General features: G+C 36.1%; 1 protein-coding gene across 4 annotated transcripts; it reads left to right on the forward strand.

Annotated features, from left to right (window-relative positions):
- The first annotated feature begins 2,452 nt into the window (after nt 1–2,452).
- On the forward strand, nt 2,453–23,767 carry LOC127807330 (general transcription and DNA repair factor IIH subunit TFB4). Of its 4 annotated transcripts, none has more exons than XM_052345064.1 (12): nt 2,453–2,681; nt 2,797–2,894; nt 2,992–3,238; nt 3,320–3,366; nt 3,685–3,722; nt 3,803–3,848; nt 8,786–8,839; nt 8,944–9,012; nt 15,475–15,551; nt 20,952–21,047; nt 23,176–23,289; nt 23,430–23,767. In XM_052345064.1, exons 1-11 carry the CDS (start codon nt 2,651–2,653, stop codon nt 23,246–23,248), a joined length of 876 nt encoding a protein of 291 aa, XP_052201024.1. In that variant the 5' UTR covers nt 2,453–2,650; the 3' UTR covers nt 23,249–23,289; nt 23,430–23,767. The 4 variants fall into 4 exon arrangements, with proteins under 4 accessions (XP_052201024.1, XP_052201026.1, XP_052201023.1 ...); XM_052345066.1 differs by having other exon boundaries at nt 23,447–23,767; XM_052345063.1 differs by having other exon boundaries at nt 23,176–23,256.
- Nucleotides 23,768–23,914: the final 147 nt, after the last annotated feature.

Consider the following 23,914-nt stretch of genomic DNA (forward strand, 5'->3'; position numbering starts at 1 on the left):
TAACAGTGCTTTCTATGATAACTTAATCAGTGTGGACAATTCCATCATTGATTAAGTGGTTTATTTTTCAATCTAGGCATTTAAAGAAATAGGAGGCATCTAAATTAATAACACATGTTCGACCAATTCAATCAAAATCTTTTGATTCCATTAATTTGTTTAATTTTGTTATCTTTTTTATTTTGTGAAGCTTGGTGATTCACAAAATATGTAGAATAACTATTATTGAGCAGCTTCCGGTACTCATAAATTTAATTACCCTAGAGGAGATAAATCATAAGTTAGGCCTTTAATATTGTGTAGGAGATGATTGAACTTGCAATCTATTAGATTGACACCAGCATCCAATCGCTCGACTTATACCTTATAGGGCAATTCACAAAATATTTGTTTGTATAACAAGTAGCCAATACCCTTTGATACGATATTTATAATAGTTATTTTCATGATTCATTTTAGATTTTTGTGAAGTGTCATTTTGTTCCCTATTTCTTTTTAGATTTTGTCCACTTTTTGTTATTATTTGTGGTATTTTTATTTTGAATACATTTTTCACAATTCTCATAATTATTTTTGTCGTGATCACAATCTCGACCACAATCATAATGTTCATGATCATTGTATACATATGCATTCATAAAGAGAAATGATGTAGAGTTAGTGGGGTGATATTAATAAATTTTTAATAAAAATTCATTTATTTTATTTAATCACAAATAGACAGAAAATTAGTGTAGAATATTTTTTAAATCCCTATTATTGTTGTTGTGGGAGCACATTGGAGGTCTGAAATGTATATAATGTGTTTTATAACACACACACACATATATATACATATATCAGCAATCCTAAATCCATATAATTGTAATTATGAATTGATTTTGAAAAAAATACAGTTATATTTACTCACCATTTTAAAATCTTTCAACTTCATGTGGATCTAATCATATACAGCTGTTAGAAGAATAATAACAATCATTTAATGCATTTCTCGTAGATTTGTTCACAAAGTAAATGAATAATAATTCTTGCTTTATTTTTGGCTACCATCGCCATCCCTTCTCATAATAGTTATCATTGGAGGGGAGGTACTGTCATTGTCATTGTCGAATTATAAAACTTTATCAGACAAGAGACATTGCTATTATCCAGTGTTCTAAAAGGCGCTAGGCGCTAGTCGGGCGTCAGGCTGGGGCCTAGCGCCTAGGCGGCGCTTAAGAAAACTGCTATTTTTTTTATTTTTTAAACTTTATGATATAATTTGATGTTATTTTTAACTAAATCAAAGTTGAAAATTATTAATAATGCAACATAAACCAATAATATATAGAATTAAGCATGAGAAATAAATTATTGTAATTAATAAATAACATTTTAATTAGTCATACAATCAATACTATAAGCAAACAGCTAAGTGGATTTTTTGGAAATATTATAGAATATATATAATTAATAATAAAACTAAATATAAATCTATAATTATATATAAATATTAAATAGAAAAAAAATAAAATAAAATAAAAAACAAAAAACAAAAACAGAGCAAATGCCCCAATAACCACACAGAGAGACGGGGAGAGAGAGAGAGAGAGAGGTTACAACAGATGGAGCTCGACGGCGAGGACGGGGGCGGCGACGATGACGCTGAGGACGCGATAGATAAGAGGCGGTGACGATGAAACTTGGCGGCGAGGATCGAGCTGGACGCAGCGACAGCGGTGAGCTACTGGCGGGCCGATGAAGCTTGGCGGTGTTGAGGCGGCAACAGCGTTCAGGTGAGAAGAGAGAAATAGGGAGATGTTGAGAGGTTCGATTTAATGATTTAGCAAAAAAAACCCTAAAAATGACTGAGCCAACGAGTTGGGCGCCAAGGCGCGCAGGCCGACTAGGCGCCGCCTAGGCACCCAAGCTGGCCGATTACTCGGGCCAACGCCTAGGAGGCCCAACTAAGGCAATTTCGGGAAGGCCAGCGGCCGCCTAGCGCCTAGGCCAATTTTTAGAACACTGCTATTATCCATGACTAAAGAATAATTTATACAAGTTATCATCGCTCACGATTGGAAAAAATGAAGCATCGCCATCACCTAAGGCCTAGGATTGGAGAAAATGAAGCATCGCCATCACCTAGGGTTGGAGAAGATGAACAAATACGATATGTTTTTTATTTCTATAATTGCGCTTCTAATTTCTCTTAAGATTGTTGGATAAATTTAGTTGATTAATCACGACGATAATTAGATTAGTGGGTTTTAGTTTGGGTTTTGATTTTAATTGTTCTTGTGTTTTATTTTATTTTATTTGTATATTTTTTTTTTATATTTGGGCTATTGGTGTATTATTTTTGTGTTGATTTTGAATTGATTTGAGTATTAATCTAGCATATTTGAGTCAAGGTAAAATAAATTAGAATTAAAATTTATTAATAAATAAATAAATTAAAGAGGGAAATAGCACAAATTACTCGTTCGCCGCAACCATTGGAGATGTAGTGAACTCGATCATCCCTCGGAGCTAGATACTTTCTAGGGAAAGCGAGATGTAAGCTTGCAAATACACGAGACGACGGCGATCGACGTAATCTCCGTTCACCTACGATATCTGCAAATTGCTGCTGCTCTCTATCTCTGACTGAAACGCCATAAAACAAGCTATGACACCGCTTCCTCCGAAGCTTTACACAGGTTCCTCTTTCTATTTGTAGAGTTGTCCTTCCACATACATGCATACTTCAAAGATTTCTGCAGACAATCACACAGAGACCCATGCGTTTGTACTGATTCGTGCGTGTGAATGTAGACGATGTTAGTCTTCTGATGGTGTTGCTGGACACGAACCCTTTCTTCTGGAGCACGCCAAACGCCGATTTCCTCTCCTTCTCCAAATTTATCTCACATGTACCGCCAAGCAAAACCCTAATCCGCTCTCTCTGCGAAACTCTAATTCACCACCCAATGCCGCCAGTTCTCATCTCTACTGTTTCGTTGTCTACAGGTCTTGGCATTTCTAAACTCCACTGTCCTCCTTAACCAACTCAATCAAGTTGTCGTGATCGCCACCGGCTTCAACACTTGCGGCTATGTCTATGATTCGTCCACGGCTGCCCCGAATCAGAGGGCGGAAAGTTTGTTACCGAAATTGGAGGAGTTTGTAGCAAAAGATGAGCAACTGAGCAAGGAGGGCGCTGCTGCTGGGATTGGGTCTTCCTTGTTATCTGGGTCTTTGTCTATGGCACTTTGTTGTATCCTTAACAGTGGTTACCTTTGTGGATTTTTAGCCCTTACTGTGTGAAATTGTTGTTTGGCTTAATATGATAACATAGATATACAGCGGGTGTTTCGCTCAGGGCCACTTCATCCGCAGCCTCGAGTGAGTGTTTATAACTTTTGTGCATTGTTAAACAAGTTCAATGATTGAAATTTGTTGTAATGGTTCATATGGCAATGCCTACTTCTGTTTGGAAATTATGATCCTATAACATGCTCTCATTTGGAAATTGTGGTAATATTCTGTCTGGTATATAGAAAGCTTTTTTGCTTGATCTGTAATTTGTTGAACTTAATGTTTGTGTTTGACAGGTATGTCCAGGAATCTTTTGGTTTACTGATTGGTTCTGCATTCATTAGTGTCGTTGTTTCTTTAATCAGATAAATATTTTCTCTTACAAAGTCACTGATATGATGTCAGATTTTGTGTTTGCATGGATCGCCTGATGGACCTGGACAGTACGTTTTCATGATTTTTGGCCATATCGACAATTTTTTTCCTTGAAGATGTTTACCCTGACAGGATTTCTTATTCACAGATATGTTGCCATCATGAATGCAATATTTTCAGCCCAACGTTCCATGGTATTGTGCACTGTAAACTTGACAGTTTTCTTCCCGTGTTACATGATATTAGTTCTTTCTTTCATGTTCTTTATTTGATATTTATCTTGGTATTTCATGCTTTAGCTTAATCTTTAGAGAGTCTCTGATGGGCAACTTAATGCTGTCTTGCTGAATTTTTTTTTGTGATTCGACCAACCAATATGCGGCGCGCATATAAATATAACACTTTCAGCTATGACACTGCTAAATTGTGACATTTAATACCGAATCAAGAATTTGTTTTATGATTTAAGTATGACAAAGACCTTTCTATGTCTTCGAAGTCAGCATTAGGCTTCATTCCTGTGACATAAACTTCATCATTGGTGCTATTCATTTATTGTGTAAAGGGTAAGGTGCACATGTAGATTCTGAGACAGTATGTTGATAATTAATTGGTACCGCCATGGCATGCCCATTTTTATATTGACAATGGGTCGTGGGCCCTTTAGCTTTATGCCAAATTGGTGTGTTCTTTTAATTGGACCATTGTGGGACTCAATTTCTATCCAACGGTGTTTCTTTTGATAAAGAAACAAAATTAAAAGAAGCAATTTTTTATTAACAAATTTTCATTGTGTAAAGTTCAAAGACAACAGTTATGCAAGGGGCAATTGAAGAGCAGTATGTAAGGGGCAATTCGACACAGTTTACAGTTATTTTTTTTGTTTTTTTTCTGTGTTTTGTTTTGTTTTGTTTTGTTTTTCATATTCAATTAAAAAAATGAAAATTAACATGCTTGGTATTTTTAGTTTTTTTTCTTAAATATTTTTTTTGGCAAGCTTTGCTAGCAACAGTAAGGTTGCTTCTTCATGACTAGAAGTCACGGGTTTGAGTTGTGGAAATACTACATTTGCAGAGCAAGTGTAATGTTGAATATGAGATCTTCAACAGACCCTCCCTTGACACTTGCAAAGCAGTGAGCAAGTGTAATGCCATGTTGCAGGCAGTGGGGAGGGCAAGGGACGTGAAAAAAAAAAATGAAGACAAAATAGAAGTTGTGGAAACAATTTTTTTTGTTGTTTTTATTTTATTTCCTAGAAGTCATAAATTTTTTTGAAAACAAAAGCAAGCGATCAAGTGCTAATTTTATTTCCAAAATAATGAAAATGGAAACAAAAAACTGAAAAGAAAATCCTACAATATAGGCCCTACGCAAATGGGTGAATAGATTCTTATTTTAATCAAAATATCTGTCAGATATGAATTCCCTGACAATAGAAACAACCCTTTGTTAGGGCACTAATGCACGTGCCTTGTCATTTTGTGAACTATTAATGATGTAACTCTTGGTTTTGTACCATGGATCATGAATGATTTTGCAAATTCTCCACCATCTCCTCTTCTGAATACATTTTGTAATTGTTAATCATCCATAATCCTTATCCCTTTTCCCAATTGATTTATTTTTCAAAATCTGTTCCATGGTGTGAATGACTTACTTTATTATGATTTTCTATAAAGTTGTTTTAGTCTTACTCACAAAAGGGAAAAAGTTGATTTTTTTTTTTTTTGGGTATTAATATTTTTGGACAAGCAAATGATGTTTGGAAAGAAAGACACGTCAAGGATACGGACTCCATTTATAGGTGCTAACCACCCTATGAATCTAATAGTCACAAGGTTCTAGCTATCTATGAATATGAAAAATCACCTGGAAAAGGCGAGAGAGACTCTAAACAAAAATGACAATACTCTGTCATCCAAAAAAAAGAGGCCAAAGTGAGCGGCTCCCTTCTAAAAAGATAATAGTTGCTCCTTGCTTGAAAGCCCTACAAGTGCACTCTTCTCAAAGGTGCCACATCTCACAAAGGAGAACTACTTGTTAGAGCATTTGGTGATTGCAATTCGAAAACTCCAAGCTCATAAGAGGTCTAAGATAGATCTTGGCCTCACTTAGCGTGCACTAAATATAAGCAACAACAAACTCCATACCTCCCAAACATTTTGCAATAAATGAGGAGACAAGCAAGCAACTCATAGCTGAACTTTAGTGTCGCGAAGCATCTATCTAGAATGGTTTGTTTTCTCTCTTTGGGTTGTCTAGTGTATGAATAAATCCTGGATTTGCAAACCACACATAGATGGTTGTCCTAGGAAGGACCTTTTGCCTTCTAAAGTGTTTTAGGAGAAGCTAGTGCATCCTTGCCTTCATGAGGTATCGTAGAATGAACAGATAAAAAATGTTCCTCCCCACGGTTGCCTACCCATCCTTCCTTCCCCTAGTTGATTAAAGTGTAGTCATGGAACAAGTTATAAAAGGATATGGAAGAGTCTACCTCCCAAGCTTGGAGGTGGCACCTAAACTGAGGATTCAAACAAAGGGAACACCACAACAAGAGGTTTGTAGCCTAGTGTATAAATAGAAACCGACCCTTCCCAGTTGACCACTACCATAGCTTACTCACGGTGACCTCCTTTGAGCCTCTAGCATCACTCACAAGCCTTGAAAGGCACTTCTATACTTTGTTGAAGACAACAAGATTTCTAATACCCAAAACTCCTTGTCTAAAGGGAGAAAACCCTTTTCCCACTCAACCAACTAAAAAATTTAAACTAATCTCAATATCAATATCAACACCATGCCTTAATCCCACTTGGAGGGGTTGGCTGCATGAATTCTAGTTTATCAATCATCTTTGCCCATAATCATATCTTCCCTTGTTATGCCAAGAGTTTTCATGAGTCTTTCTTATTATATTTTTGTACAAACTTTTTTCATGCCATCTACCCTCCTGATAGGTGCATCTATTGGTTTTTGTTTTCACATGTCCAAACCACCCTAGTATCATCTTGTGCATTTCATTTTCAACAGGTTCACTTCAACCTTATTATGGATAATTTCATTTTTAATTGTCTTTTCTTGTATGGTCTTATGTCCGTCATAATGTCCTCATTTTAGTTGCCATATAATTCTAGAACTGCTTCTTTAGACAATCCTGCCTCATTTATGAAAGTAACATTCTCAACAATTGATCTGAGATATTTGAACTAATCTTTTTCTTCTCTCTCTCTCTCTCAAGGTCTTTTAATCAATTGCTCTGTTCTTTTTCCTTGCACTTGTTTCTCAGACCTTTCTTTCAAAACTGCCAGATATCTTAAGAAGGTTTCAGTAATGTTCGGTTTCAAGTTCAGTGCAAGAATTACATTAAAGTCAGTATAAAAATGAGGATATAGGTATAAGGCTCTTTTGAAAATTTATTAAACATGTAAATGCAATTAATTGGGGCCTCATTTACATCACTAGTGCAGACAGTGTTTTACTGTTAGCTATCTTTTACTGAATATGGTTAATCCAACATAAACTGGGGAGAGGAATGGTTGTGGTAGGACTGGTGTGAAATAATTACATTCTGATGATATGATACTTGATGCTTATCTACCATGAAGTTTAACATGTTCCTCATTTTAAACTAATTCTTGGGCTTCAGATGTGTTATTTCCCATTCACGACATTCAATCAGGATTTGTGTGCAACTGTCTTATGGGATTGGAAACAACATTTTATTACGAGTTTTGGGAAAAGAGCAATATTGAAACATGTTTTAGTTATATTCTTAGTGTGTAGTCTGCAAATCATGCAGCCTAGAATATTCCAACTGAATGATTTAGTTGAAAAGTATGAAGCAAAGCTTGAGGATTTCACCAAGGAAACCTACATCTTCATCCATCAGTCTCTGATATTGCACTACTTGTAAGTTTTTGGTAACTGTTATTCTCCATCTGTGTGGCTGCTTTGCCTTCCATTTAGCAGCCACTGACATCTGTCTCCATAAGTTCATAACCTTCAGCCCCCAAAGCTTCGTGGCTGCCATCCTTACCATTACATTGCCACTGTGTCCATGAGCATCTAAATCATTTTTGTTCCCTTGTTTCTGCAATCATGATACACGACCATTACCACCTGCAGTGATTGTATTTTTCCCTGCCTGATAGGTAGTACCTTGTCTGTGAACCTTTTCAATTTTCAAGTTCTCTTCCAATTTGAAAAATTATGTTAAATGGACTGACTTCAAATGTTATTTTTTGATATCCTAATCACATGCATACTGCAGCGCTTTAGCATTCATTAATTGTTTCCCCACGTCTGTTTCATTATTTTATAGTTTAGGTTTTTCGCCTAATTCTGGTGTTTTCTGCAATAATAAGATTCTATTAAAGATAAAAGGAAAATTTTATAAGACAACTATTCCAACCAGGTTTGTTGCACGGGACAAAATGTTGGGTTGTAGTGCACTAACATGTGCAAAATATGAGCATAATCAGATGAGGATGCAAAGATAGATGTGCAGCCATACAAGAAAATATAAAATTATAAATGAGGTTATTTGTAATAAGGTCGAAGTGGTTCATATTGAAGATAAATGTGAGGGACACGATCAAGATGGTCTGTTCATGTGAGAATAGAAGCTCCTATGGGGAGAGTGGATGAAATGGAATACGTGTTTAGTAGAAAAGGTACCAAGAAGAACTTTGTGGAAGACACTTAAGATTGATATTAATTATATGGGGCTTACAGAAAATAAAACCATAGAGAGAAACGAATGGAAAGGTAGAATTCGTTCTACATGGTGGGATAAAAAATTAGTATGATGTTATAGTTAAGGTTTTTGGGAGATTGTCTAAATGATTTCAAGTTACTTGATTGCGGAATGTATCATTGAGTATCCTTTCAAAGGTGTTAACTTAAATTTGTTGTATGTCATTGTTTTGATTATTCTCGATGGCGTTCATTTAACTGTAATTACTCCTTGACTTGGTCTTCAGAAGTATGAATAATGTTGAAATTTAAAAAAGAGGAAGAGAACAGAAATGGAGGGATATGTCAGTTTGCAAGTATTTGTGAATTTCTAATACGATTTGGTTTTCATGTTGGCCAGTCTGAAAAAATCTAAATATTCTCAGTTTGCTTGCAGGTACCCATAGATTCTTGTGTTGTAGGGGCACAGCATTCTGCTTTCCTTCAGCAGGTCACATATATTTTTGTTTTTTCGTTTTGCATCCATATTTTCACATCATTTTCAGAAGCTGTCAGTTGTTTTATGATTGATTGTGATGCATATTCTTTTGACAGGCTTCTTACATAACTGGCGGTGTGTATCTGAAACCCCAACAACTAGATGGGCTTTTTCAGTATCTTTCGGTAGGTTTCTTACTTAATTGGACAATATGGAATCACAGGTCATTTAAAAGGTCTAATCTGGAGTTAGCATGAGGAAAATAAAATTCCTACCTTAAAGACTTTTATTGTTTTGTATTTCACACTTAGTTCATCTCTTTTTCTGTGCATATTTCTGTTTTTTTTGTTCTTGTTTCCTACACCAGTTGTCTAGTTTCATGTAATATTGTTCACCTTGTGGTTTTTAATACATCAGCATCTCTATCTTATTAAAAGGCAGAAAAGGTAGGGTCTGTTTGGTTATAGTTTCAAAATTGTTTTCTGGTTTTACAACCAGGTAAACTCAAGGAATGCATTTGGTGAACTAGTTCTGAAAGTACTTTTATGAAATTGATCTCAGAACATCCCAATTTTAGGGGTAAAAATGTTTTCACTGGTGCTCAAAGTTATTGTGACTTTTGGCTTCAAAAACAGGGAAAACAAAGAAAGCAAAAATCTAGAAACTATAACTGAACAGGGCCATACTTGTAGATAATACAAGAGTATATGCTATTACCATGGTGGTTGCAACATGTGGCTCATGCTTCTTCATTTCTTCCTTACTACCATCTTCCTAAACGATTTCACTTTTAATGCATTCTGTTCAAAATCCATGGCAAATTTAAAATTCATCTGAATAGTTATTATAGTTAATTCTTCAAGTATTACTTTAAGCAAACTTGTGATATTTTGTTTATAGCTATGTGCATGTATTTTCTAAAAATGAAGTACAATGTACAGCTATGTAGTTATATTTACCAAAAAATTCAGACTAAATGTACAGCTATTATCTACTCAACTTTTTAAAACTATTTAAAAGAATATTTTATTTAGAGTTTATATTAATACTTAAAAGTTAGATCACACACTGCATAATTAAGTCATCATCCTGTTTGAAGACCAGTTACTATTTGTTTCTTTCCCTTGTTGCTCTATGCGTGCCACTACTTAAGTTTCCATTTTCCATGATGATTTTATTCATTTCGTCATGTATTAATTTCAAGTTGTGTTTTTACTTTGGGTTTAAATTAATGTAGACAAGTGCATTATTTATTGAACTGAATTATGCAATAAAATTGTCTTTGCTTGATATTAGGATTGTATAGTGTGACGTATAGAATATAGCCCCTAAAACAGTGGGTGGATTGTTATTCAAAGTGGGTAAACTAGTTTATGTGTTTTATAGCTTGTTTTCTGATATTAATTTTCAGAAAATTTGTTGTGTCATCTGCTTTTTATGTGTGACATAGAGAAGGGGTTTAACATTTACTAACAGAGGCTTTGTGTGGGAGGGTGAATTGTCATTTAAAGGTGGTGAATTGTTTTGTATGTGATAGTTTGTTTATTTAAGCATAATCTTTTAGAAGACTTACCATGTTGTTTGTACTCTGTGCTTCTATGCTTGATCCTGGTAAAAAAATTTAACATTAGTAATGAAAAGGCTTGGCATAGGAGCACCACTTGGGATAATCCAAACATTGTAGAATAATTCAAAAAAATCTTTAATTCAATGTTATTTTTGGCTTTTCTTTAGTAGAATAAGAAACACTTGTGATGGTTGTTTGATAGGTGGTTTTAGAAAATTTTATTCCCAACTACCTTTTAAAAGTTTGATTGATGCCATTTGTAACAATTTGAGAATCTGAGTACTAAAAAATTTTACTTATTTTAGAGCCTAGCTGATTGTTGGTTTCTATTAAGAAAATTTACGAATTTGATTCTTATCCTTGATAATGGCTCCCATCATGGTTTTAAATGATTTATTTATATGCTATTATATTTGTTGGCCATTGCCTTTTAATTATAGGTATTAAGAAAAGAAGGAATTTTGCTGAGATGGACAAATGAACCCTATCATGAACCTAGGGTTTAACTAGGATTAGATTGGAATTCGGAAGGATCCGAGAGGCTTAGGGTTAAGAACAAAATGTTTAGAGGGGAATTTGGACAGAAATGGGGGAAGATAACATATAGAATTGAGGGAGAGATATTGAGAGAAAGGGGGGGGGGGGAGGGGAGAAACAAGAGAAACGTGAGGGAGATTGGGAGAGAATTCTAGAGAGAAATGAGAATATTCTTTTTTCATTCAAGCATAATGTCCCTCCGTTTACAGTAGCCTTTTATATAGGCATATCTGGCTACTAACTAATTTCCTAACATCACCCATGTGCTCCTAACAATTTGTAAAATATCTTTTAACAACTATCATAAGCCTATTACCATATTACCCCTTTATTGCTCATTGGGTCATGTTAATTCCCCCCTCCTTGAGAGAGTTCTTGTCTCCAAGAACTTGCAAGTAGTCATGGCTCTTCATCCAATTCCAACCTTCTCTATTTGGTTCATTCTTCTTTCTTTCTTTCTCCTTCTAGGTCTCTTTTTCTTCGTTCTTAGGTTCTTATCAACTGGAACAAAAATAATGATCATTTTAGTCAAGGCTGCATCTACCTCCAAGGAATAACATACCATTTCCCTTGGGTTTGCAATAGCTACCAAATTAAGATTGCTGGTACCCATAGTATGAGGATCCAATACGATGCCAAAACCTGTCAATATGTCCACATCAAACGCCTTCAATGACTTTAGCCACTCCCTGTCACAGGTGGCAGCTGAAACCTGCAACCCTAAAGCTGTCAAATGATGTTCATTATGAAATCCACCCATTTGATGGGTTACCACATGTGTTTCCCTCTTCTCATCATCTTCAATGTTGGTTATTTTGAACCTAGATGGTTGACTAACTAGTTCTTCAGCCATCTATTCATCCTTTAGTTCAATAGACACGCATTCGGATTTGCCAACTGGAGGAAGAACCAACACAACAACAGAAGTCTTGTTCTCTTCGATAACACCTTTGACTTCTTCAGCTACCTCCCTGAGCTTTTCCCCAACTACCATTGACTTCCAAAATTTCTCACTACTTTGAATTTGCTGCAGGTGGAGAGAACTACTTTCAAAGTCATAACTCGTAGCAGATTTCCCTTGAATGAAAGAGAAATCAACATCTTTCTTTTCTACGAGTGTGACATGCCAACCCTTATTAGGCACATCCAAATGTATTAACTCTTCCCTTGGCTACAAAACAACCTTAACTACTTTTTTTGTCAGAATTTCCTGTTTCCATGTTGACAGTCCAAGAACATCTTCTTCTTTGTGTTTGCTGGAATTTTCTTCTATATGAACTTATTTTTTAAAAATATTCGATGGTCCCTTTGCATCTGCTGTTCTATCCACCTGATTGTCACCGATTCCCTTTGGATAATGCCATTCACCACCAATACCATTTCCGATATTGTAGTCATCCTTCTTGTCATTATTGCTGAAATTAGAATACTTCTTTTTTTTTGCCCAAAATCTAAAGTAAGTAATGAATCGCTCTTCCATAATCTTGACTTCTCCTTCGGCTGTTTCATTTTAAGGAAGTCATCTTTATTAAAACTTCCACAATAATCCTCGAAAAATTCTACGGGAAAGCTGTAATGATACTTCTCAGTCAGTATCATTGCAAACTCTTGCAACTGCTCGTGTAACATACAATTGAATTCCTTGCTCGTATCATGTACCCAACTTCTTGTTTCCTTGTCTACTTAGCTGATCTCATTCTCAAACTTTCTTTCCCTTGCCTGAGGCTTCTGGCTAAACTCCTCATGTTTCCCGTTGTTTCTAGCTGAAAATGCAGTCTTCTTCTGTTGCCATTGAGGCTCCATTTGTCTCATGCATGAACTACCCGTCATGGTAGAAATCTTCTACTACAATTGAGATCTTCTTGGTTTCATCCTAATCTCATCGGCCATCATAACTCAAAACACTGATGGGATCGCTAGTCGAGGAACAACTCTGGATGATTCTATTGGGGATCAAATAGATTCTATTACCCACCGGAATTGAGAAGCAATCGTTGTAGGCGTCTAGAAACTCGCTTCCAAGTTAAACCTGATTCCGTCACAGGATAAATCGCACGTTATAGTGACTTGATCGGCCTTCAAGAGTCACCCAGGGCTATCTAATCTTCTGACTCGCCTGCTGCAATGAATCCCTATACTTGCTAGAATTGCCCTCGGACTCACCTTCCTTGATCAATTGTGTAGATTCACAACTAAGAGTCATCGAAGGCATTGTTGGGACAAAATAGCCTAGTCGCCCTTAGCAGTCTCTTCAATGGATCGACTCCAATCACCCCTCCAGAAATGGATCGACTCCTCACCAATAGAGACTTTGAAATTGATCCAAGAGGTGGCAAATTGCGCTGTTCTGCTTCAAAGTCAAGCTTATTTTAGGAACGAAAGAAGTTGTACAGTTACAACGACTTGATTGGCCTCCTAGAGTGCCCTAGAGCGTCTGACTCTCAGCCGAAAATCACAATCGGAATCACAACAATTGAGGATCACCATAATTCGCTAGATCTGTTGGATAATCAACTGCCTCAAGGCTAATTAGCCAAGAATTCCTCCGTCGGAATCAATGAGGTTGAATTCGCCTGCAAGTTCCAATCAACTGGAATTGTTCTAGGTGTCGTCGAAAGCACAGTCGAAGCCAATTGGCCTAGTCGCCTTCAAATTTCCAAGCCCAAAGTATTAGCCGACACTCACCTCCTAGTGTGTCGGAATCAAATTCCGAGATCCAACAAGAAATTGATCACGGGAACATAGCAGAGAACTGTTGTGGTTAGGGAGTTCGCCTAGCTTGATCAATTTTTGCAACCTAGGGGTTGAAAATCAACTAGCAAAAAAATTAAAGGAATTCGCCTCCCATAAGGGATTCCACCTACAAATTCGAGCCAAGATCCGCTTGCGCCCTCTTGGTTTCGCTCATTCCTTGTTCCCTTCCAACTCAGATCTAGAGTGTAGACAACTTAATTGCTCGATCGCTTAATTGTAGATCGCCTTCGAACAAATAGTTCCCGATGCTTAACACTGATTGTCGCTTGAACTCACCTGCTAATACCGATCGTAATCGTCTTCAAATTCTGAGCATAAAGTACAATGGCCGTTAATCACCTCCATGCATCGAAATCTAATTCCGAGCATCAATGGCCGAAAATTAATCCTCAGCTGAGAGACCCACCTAAACTCGCTGGAATGCTTTAACTCGTTGAGTCCGTTGAATCACTAGACCTTAGACTATAATGACTAAAATTGATTGCACTAGCCTTCAAATCGAATCGGAACCACAACCAAGGATTGACTGCTTTGATACCAATTGCCATGAACATAGGGTTTAGCTAGGATTAGATTGGAATTTAGAAGGATCCGAGAGGCTTAGGGTTAAGAACATAATGTTTGGAGGGGAATTTGGACAGAAATGGGGGAAGATAACATATAGAATTGAGGGAGAGATATTGAGACTTGAGAGAAAGGGGGGAGAAACAAGAGAGAAACGTGTGGGAGATTGGGAGAGAATTCTAGAGAGAAATGAGAATATTCATTTTTCATTCAAGCATAATGTCTCTCCGTTTACTGTAGCCCTTTATATAGGCATATTTGGCTACTAACTAATTTCCTAACAGCACCCATGTGCTCCTAACAACTTGTAAAATATCTTCTAACAATCATCATAAGCCTATTACCATATTACCCCTTTATTGCTCATTGGGTCATGACAAACCCTTTCTGAGGGTATAAGATCTGAAGTTAATATGCCAGCTTCAAATATTTAACTTGTTTTAAGTCCTTTTCATTGACCATTAGTTCATAATTCTTTTCTGATATCATATATGGCAGAATGTTTTAAGTATATTTGCAAGATTTGATCCTATTTGTTGTATGGAAATTTATCTTTTCTATTGCTTCTCTGATTTTTGATATTGAAGTAACCCAGCCTTGCATAAATTTCCTTGACAACTACATTCTACTTTCAGTGATCCTGTCTCTAGTGCCAATACGCTGACATATTTTTTGTATTTTCATCTCATACTTCATTGTCGGGAGTGAGCCTTGCTGGTGAAGATAAGGCTGCTCCTTTGTGATTACAAGGTCATGAATATGAGTTGTAGAAACAGTCTCTTTGTGAAGTAAGGGTAGGGCTGCATACAAACATGATTCTTCTTGGACCCTCATAAAGCTGGGAGCCTCAGTGCAGTGTGAACACCTTTTTTATCTCATACTTCATTGTTCCCAGGACTCCAAGTGAAACTTTATGTATTACTTCCATTAATGTTTTGTCATGTATGATTTCATTGGATTTGTATCTTCCTTTTTGTTTTCTATTTTCAGTTTAAGGTGTATCATTATGACCATAGACAAGTTGTGGATGAAGGTTATATATATATATATTATTTGTTTATCCTTTTCTTTTAATTCAACTTGCCAGCAGAAGAGTTCTGATTCCATGCTCCGTCCTGGCTTTGCTGTTCTCTTTTATCTTTCTTTCTTTTTTAATGTGATATACCTTTTTGTGTTTTGGTGGGTCACTCTGTGGGTGCCAATTAGAGATTGTTGTTGTATGCAGACAGTATTTGCCACTGATTTGCATTCTCGGAGGTTTTTACAGCTACCAAAGCCTGTAGGGGTGGATTTCCGTGCCTCGTAAGTTATGACTTGGAAATTTTACTGGTCTTTGTGTTTATATTTTCCATAAATGCACTTCTTTTTTCTTGCTTTATTTAGTGGTCTGATAACTCGTAAGAATTGTTAATTTTTGTTGGTTGTTACCATGTCCTCAGCTATTATATTTTCAAAGCAATAAAAAATAGTTTTTGTGCCTTCTTGCATTTGCTTAATTCTTTTGTTCTTCTGGAAACATGTTAAATATGTCATAGCTCTAGTTTTTAATGAATTATTGCATCTTAAGTAGTGTGGTGCAATACGGAAAAAAAAAAGATAGAAGAAAAAGCGACAATTGATATCCAAGAAAAGATTCCATAAAAGAGTTTAGTCAATTTTATGTAAATTGTAAAATAAAGACTATACTTACAAGGTTGAAGCACTAGCAATTATGTCTCCGCCTGGGGATGTTATCCACTGCCGGTCCCAAGCCCGGATAAAGGAGGAGGGTTGTGTTAGGTAGCCGACAGCCAACGTAAAACTTAGTCGGATCCAAAACATGAACTCTAGACAAATTATGAAAAATCGTTTGGGCGTGGGCGTAACCTTTCATAGCTACGCGCTACACTGCCCCCGTGTAGTGACAAGTGAGCTAGGGTCGCTGCATCGGCGCTCGGATGTAGTGATAAATGAGCAAGGGTTCCCGCATTTACTTGGACGGATGTGGGTAAAGAAGCTAGTCCAAAATCAAAATCAAAACCAAAATCAAAATCAAAACCAAAACCAAAACCAAAATCAAAAACAAAATCAAATTTAAAGTCAAGGCCAAAAACAAAATCAAATCCAAAGTCAAGGCCAAAAACAAAATCATAGATTAAGGATTGGGTCATGGAACATAGGAACATTAACAGGCCAAAGCTATGGAAGTGGTGGATGTGATGATTAGGAGAAAAATTAATATTATGTGCCTTCAAGAGACGAGATGGGTAGGGAAAAAAGCAAAAACTTTATCAGAAGTTGGATATAAAATATGGTACACAGGAACTGATCGAGCGAAAAATGGAGTGGGGATTATTATGGATAAAAGCTTAATAGATGAGGTAGTGGATGTAAAGAGAATAGGGGATAGGATTATTATGGTGAAGATTAGTCTAGGAAGAATGACTATGAATATCTTTAGTACATATGCACCACAAGCGGGGTTAGGTGATGAGATAAAAGCAAAATTCTGAGAGGACCAGGGAGGGACTCATACAAATGATACCAAGAGGAGAGAAAGTGATTATAGGAGGTGACTTAAATGGGCACGTGGGTAGAGACGGAAACGGATATAGAGAGGTACACGGAGGGTATGGATTCGGGGAAATTAATAATGAGGGTAAATCTATCCTAGATTTTGCTATGGCATATGGGCTCATTATAACCAATACTAGGTTCAAAAAATGGGACGAACACTTAATCACATATAAAAATATCACCTCAAGCACCCAAATAGATTACTTCCTCATGAGACAAGAGGATCGGTTATGTTGTAGGAATTGTAAGGTGATACCGGGAGAGTGTTTGACTACTCAACATAGACTTCTAGTACTTGACGTCCAAGTAAGAAATTGGAAGAGAAAAAATCACATAAAACAAAATTCAAGAATCAGGTGGTGGAATTTAAAAGGGGAGAAACAACTAATCTTCAAAGAAAAATTAAGGGATAGAAGGGAATGGAATGGAGAAAGACAGACAAACCAAATGTGGAAAGAAATGGCTAATGCTCTGAGAAGCACGGTAAAGGTAGTCCTTGGAGAGACAAATGGTAGAGCCCCTAACCTTAAGGAGTCTTGGTGGTGGAATGAAGAGGTACAATTGAAAATTAAAAATAAGAAAACTTGCTAGCGGTATATCAATGCAACAATGAAGAAAATCAAAAAAATTATAAAGAAGCAAAAAAGGCAGCAAAAAGAGCTGTTAGTGAAGCAAGGTCAAAAGCATATGGGAATCTATATAAACGACTTGATACAAAAGATGGAGAAAGGGATATATATAAATTAGCTAAAGTAAGAGAAAGAAAAACACGGGATTTAAATCAAGTGAAATGCATAAAAGATGACAATCAAAATGTTTTAGTAAATGAGGGAGCGATTAAGGAGAGATGGAAGGAGTATTTCACAAAATTATTCAATGATGGTGGTGACACAAGAGTTAGGTTGGGACATCTTAGTAACTCCGAAGGGAATGTGAGCTACACATTCTATCGACGCATAAGTTCAAATGAAATAAGGCAAGCATTAAAAAAGATGAAAAATCATAAGGCAGTGGGACCAGATAATATACCAATAGAAGCATGGAAATGCATGGGAGAAGAGGGCATCTCCTGGCTAACGCAACTATTTAACGCCATCCTTAAATCAAAAAAGATGCCAGATGAGTGGAGGAAGAGTACTTTGGTTCCTATATACAAGAACAAAGGAGATGTTCAAAACTGTGAAAATTATAGAGGAATTAAGTTAATGAGTCATACCATGAAACTCTGGGAGAGAATAATAGAGCAGAGGCTCAGAAAGGAAACAAAGGTGTCAGAAAATCAGTTTGGTTTCATGCCTGGTAGGTCAACAATGGAAGCTACATATGGTGTTTATAGATCTAGAAAAGGCCTATGATAGGGTCCCTAGAGAAGTATTATGGAGGGTTTTAGAGAAGAAAGGAGTCAAAATATTCTATATACAAGCCCTTAAGGACATGTATCATGGTGTAGAGACAAGGGTCAAAATATGCGGAGGGGATACTGAACCATTTACAACTACAATAGGACTGTATCAAGGTTCTGCATTAAGTCCATACTTATTTGCCCTAGTAATGGATGAACTCACTAAAGATATTCAGACAGATGTGCCATGGTGTATGCTATTTGCAGACGACATAGTGTTGGTGGATGAAACAAAAGGAGGAGTGAACACTAAGCTTGAGTTGTGGAGAAACAATTTAGAATCTAAGGGATTTAAATTAAGTAGAAAGAAAACAGAATATATGGAATGCAAATTTAGTAAAAATGCAAGAGTGGATGATGTTATAATAAAATTAGAAGACCAAATCTTACAAAGAAAAGACCATTTTCGATATTTGGGATCAGTGATTCAAAAAGATGGAGAAATCTACGAGGATGTCGCACATAGAATTAAGGCAGGTTGGCTAAAATGGAGAAATGCATCGGGGGTGTTATGTGATGGTAAAATCCCATTAAAATTGAAAGAAAAATTTTATAGGACAGCTATAAGACCAGTCTTGCTCTATGGCTCAGAATGTTGAGCAATCAAATACCAGCATGAGCAAAAGACGAGTGTAGCGGAGATGAGGATGTTAAGATGGATGTGCGGACATACAAAAAAGGATAAAATTAGAAATGAAGTTATTCGTAATAAGTAGGAGTAGTGCCAATCGAGGAGAAGATGAGAGAGACTAGACTAAGATGGTTTGGTCATGTGAGAAGGAGACTAAGAGACGCTCCTGTGAGGAGAGGTGATGAAATGGAACAATTAGTCACAAAAAGAGGTAGAGGTAGACCCAAGAAGACTTTGGGAGAGACGTTAAAATTTGATATGAAATATATGGATCTAAATGAGGATATGACAAAAGACAGAAATACATGGAAGTCTAGAATTCATGTAGCCGACCCCACATAGTGGGATAAAGGCTGGATATGTTGTTGTTGTTTATATATAATAAAGAATAATGTGATAGTAAGGAAGATTGCAACAGCATACTTGTCTGTTTCTATTTGCTACAGTATGTTTTAATCCTTTTCAATTGTTAAGAGTTTATTATTCATAATTCATACAAGTGTTAATTTATCTTTTTTGACTTATTAAAACCTATTATTCATAAAAGCCTTAAATTACTAAATTGACATTCAAGTTGCTAGTTTATGATAAGAATGGCAGTGGGACCATTTATTTATTTTTTTTCCATTTTTCTTTTTCAAAAAAGAAGTTTGGTGGACAAAAAAAATGAAGAAATAAAAATTAGTCAGCCCCAAAGGAACTATAGCATGCAGTTGAGAGGGAATTCATAGCCAAACAGTTGGAGAGAGGGAGGAGACGGGTATTTGCAATTCCATCATCTATAAGAAAGAAGTGTCCCAGTGGATGAGGCTCCTTGTGTTGCAACAGTCCGGGAGGTTTGTTTTTGTATTCATTCTCACCCTTGTTTTGCAAAAAGGCAAGAGGTACATAAAAGAAAACTTTCGGATTCATTTCTTATAATAGTAGCTAGGTATATAATGAGTTAACTCTCTCTCTCTCTCTCTCTCTCTCTCTGGGAGCACTGGAATTGTATGGACCAACACTGCCTTCCTTTTTACTTGATGACAAGTACTGCACAGTTGATGCACAGTCTGTGCAGAGTCTGAAGAAGTTAAACTGAAAGAGTTATTGTCTCTCTTTCTGTGTGTGTGTGTGTGCTGGCTTATGCTTGTGCAGTATTTTGACATACGTTTGTATTTCTCATTCCAACAGTATCACCTCACCATGCCCAAAAAAACTTGCAGCTGCTTAGTTACCATTGACAACTGTTTTCACCACTTTCTTCATCCTCTCTGTCTTGCTAAGAAATATCAAGATTTCACCATTTATGGCCTGGATTCTAACAATTGCTTTCATTATGTGCAGCTCCACCTTCACTCTATCTGACTAGAACCTCCACTTGGCTACAACTATAGTCTAATTTCTTGTGTCAAAACTTACTAATGAGGGCAGTGGGAGGAGCCTTGTCCATTAGTTTTCAACTTATTTTTCCATTATGAATACTCTTTTGCTTTCCTCTATTTTTCTTGTACTCCGGTTCCTCTAAACTACGGTTGAAATTCATCACCAAACCAAAATCAGCAACAAACCATTTTGCGTTTCCAAGTAAAAGTTTACCCATGTTTCATCATAACTGTTCTGGTTAAATCAACTGATGAATATAGTGTTCCAATTCACTTTATATCTATGAGAATTGATTTGTAATTATAAACCATTGAATGCGCGCGGGTATATATATCAGTTTAGAGGAAGCAACTTCATAAAAGAAAATGAGTCTTATGTTCTGCCAGGACTGCTAAATCCAATATTCTGTTCAAGAAGGCAAAGCTGTATGTTCACTTACAGTTGTGGATCAGAAGTTATAATTAAGCAACAAGCTAATTTTGCTGGTCTGACTTACACTTCATGTTTCATCGATTGCTACTAAGTTTTCCTGTCCCTGCGTGTGTGTATTTTACTTCTCACATGGTTTGATAATTTCTCTGTTTTTATGTTGCCAATTTGTGGGGGATAATTCCTGTTTTTCTTCAATTTAACAGTTGGAAAAGTTTTTTTTTTTTTTTATCTTAAAACTCTTTTGCGTTAGTTTTTCCTCGCAATCTGCTTCTGTTATTTGTTGCAGTTAGTCTTATTGAAAACCTGAAACTTGCAGGTGCTTTTGTCACAAAAACACAATTGATATGGGCTACATATGTTCTGTTTGTTTATCAATATTTTGTAAGCATCACAAGAAATGTTCAACATGCGGGTGAGGATCTTTTATTTACGTATTTATTTTTTAAGACACTGATTTAGGCTGTTGCATGTCTGTAGTTGAAGTTGCCATCTATTTGCATGTTTAATTCCATGCGTCATACTGTTGACTATTGACTGTAATTATTTCTTGTATCAGTTGAAGATGCTGAAAAAGGCTTTTGTTATTTGGTCATGCTATTCTTCAAATTATTTTATCTTATCTTTTTCTTTTTTCCCTGGTAAATATCAAATTCATACTTATATAACATGGTTTAATATATATTGCTTGAGAATACACTTAACAAGAGTATAAAGTTTGCTTGCTTAGCCTTTTTGATATTGTAGTTTTTTTGTTATGTGATGTTGTCTTTGTACTTTCCCCCTCCTTCTTTGTTCCTCCTTTCTTGTGAGCTTGTGAATATGTTTTGAGTTGACCATACATTCATTTAGCTGTAGACCATTTTTTGTGAACACTAGGGGTGTGCATGGTTCAGTTTTTCGTAAAAACTGAACTGAACTAAACTCTTTGGTTTTTCAAAATGACCGAACCAAAACTGAACTGAGGAGAGGGAAAAACCAAAATGAAACCGAACCACTTAGTTTGGTTTTTTCCAGTTCAGGTTGATAAAAAATATCGAAGTATTAATATAACCAAATTATTATAATAATATCATTCAAAACTAATGAGAATACTTGTATAAAACTAAGAAATAAGAAATGTCAAAAATACAAATCAAAATATGGATAATTTATTGTAATGTGTACAAGACTCGTGTAATCACTGCATAATGTGTGTACAAAAAATTACACAGTAGCAGCAGAATAATACATAATGATATATTAATATGTGTGCATTGTGCTCTTTGCTGTGCACAGTGCAGTGTATAAGATATATTTAATAATATATAACACATAAAGAATTCTAATAGCAGCATAATATTAATTCTAGTAAAAGGGTTAAACTTCGGTTGGACTTGGTTTTTAAATTTGGTTCAGGTTTTTTGTTCAGCTCAGTTTTTCAGCACCCCAAACTGAGCCTGAACAGCAACCTTTGGTTTTCGTCAAATGAAGAACAGAAACTGCACTGAACACCCTAGTTCAATTCGGTTTTACCAGTTTGGCTGCACACCCCTTGTGAACACCATAGCAATTGGAGAACATGCAAGTGCTGCCCCAGTAATGAATTGGGAGAGCTCTATCTCCAACACAGAATCCTATCATACCGACCTAGCTTTGTATATGTGTTGAGAAAAAAGCACTGTAGATTTACCTTTTCTTTCTTAAAGATGGGAAGAAAAATGAGGATGGACCAAGTGCCCAAGTAAAAAAGAAGCTCTTCATATGGTCCGGGTTATAAAATTCATTCACTCTGTCTTGCTGCTGGCTCAAAAATTTAATGGTTTGAGAGATTCCATTGACATAATGGGGAGACATTCATAGTTGTAATGATATGGTTGTGGTCTAATAGTCATGACACCTCTAATTACCATGCCTCATTAGCCATTGTGTCTCCACAGCACTAGTCTTGGATCTTCTCAAGAAAATTTCTTGTAAATTCTTTATTTTTTGACTTTACATGTCACTGCACTTTTCATGGTATTGATTGACTTGCCATACCCTGATTTTGCACATTTGGGTTGTATCTTGTTGAGGGGAGCTGAAGATATTGCAGTGGCTTAAGAACCGACCCTTATGATGCATTTACTAATCTTTAACAGTATAAAAAGCTAACATATATACGCATGTATTTTGCGGTCTTCATCACATGACTAAACTGGCAATTGATACTGACAATGTTCTGACTTTAAAAAAAATTACAATTAGCCCTTCAGGGACATTTCACACCCCAAATGCTGTTTTTGTGGCTCCGTCCTGCACAAAAATAAAGAGAGCAGAAGGCTATTGTACCTTCTTAACTTGCATTCTTGCAAAAGAAAAATGGTAATATATAGTGCATTTGAGACTTGGTAAAAAAAGTTTGTTTATCTGTGAAAATATTAATCCAATGGTGTTCTGGATGTTGCAAAAGCAGTTCTCTATTTTAGCTACTTGTCTTTGTCAAGGCGAAACTGTTTTATCTAAATGCTTATTTCCTGGCGGTAGTACCTGAGCATACTCATCTTGTCGACGTTGTCATGCAGGTCAGTTTTTGGTCAGGCTCAAGCAAATGCTCCTTCAGTGTCGAATTTGAAGAGAAAGTTTCCAGAGAGATAAGATATACAGTGGGTGCTTTTATAGTTGATTAATGAATTAAGGTGCTTTATTCTTTGTTTTCCAGTATTGGATAAATGGCTTGTCCGGCCTGAAATGGAAAGTAGATTGATTTGCATCGCTGATGCATAGAGGTTCATTGTTTCATTCTAACACAATATCAATTCTGAAATAACTGATACAGCCTAGATGTGGTTCCAGCTTGGCAATCTCAATGTGATCGACCAATCATGGTTATCTCAAGGGTGCTGTTTTGCAAATCTGGCAGCTCTTCGGATACCAGTGTTGTGATATGTATTCCATTTTTCTGCTGAAAGGGAGCATAAATTTTGTGGCCATGATGAAGCTTGGTTGCCCGGTACTTTAATCTAAGTAGACATCTGTTATACTGATCAACTAGAATCCTATCCGTTTCTTCTGGGGCTACGCATTTACTAATCCTCCATCGAAGGCTATTTGATGAGGAGGAATTATCATTGTTAAACTTTAATGTTTAATGTTAAGATTTAGGTTTTATTTGAACTTTTGAATTTAGTAAGATTAACTTTTATTTGAATAATTATAATTCCTAATTAGGATTAATTATCTTTTAGTTGAGATTTTAGCTCATAAATAGGCTTATGATGCCATATCACACATTCTATTGATAGTGAAATCACATTTGTTGAT

Source organism: Diospyros lotus, chromosome 8 (assembly GCF_014633365.1).
Source record: "Diospyros lotus cultivar Yz01 chromosome 8, ASM1463336v1, whole genome shotgun sequence".
NCBI classification, from domain to species: domain Eukaryota; kingdom Viridiplantae; phylum Streptophyta; class Magnoliopsida; order Ericales; family Ebenaceae; genus Diospyros; species Diospyros lotus.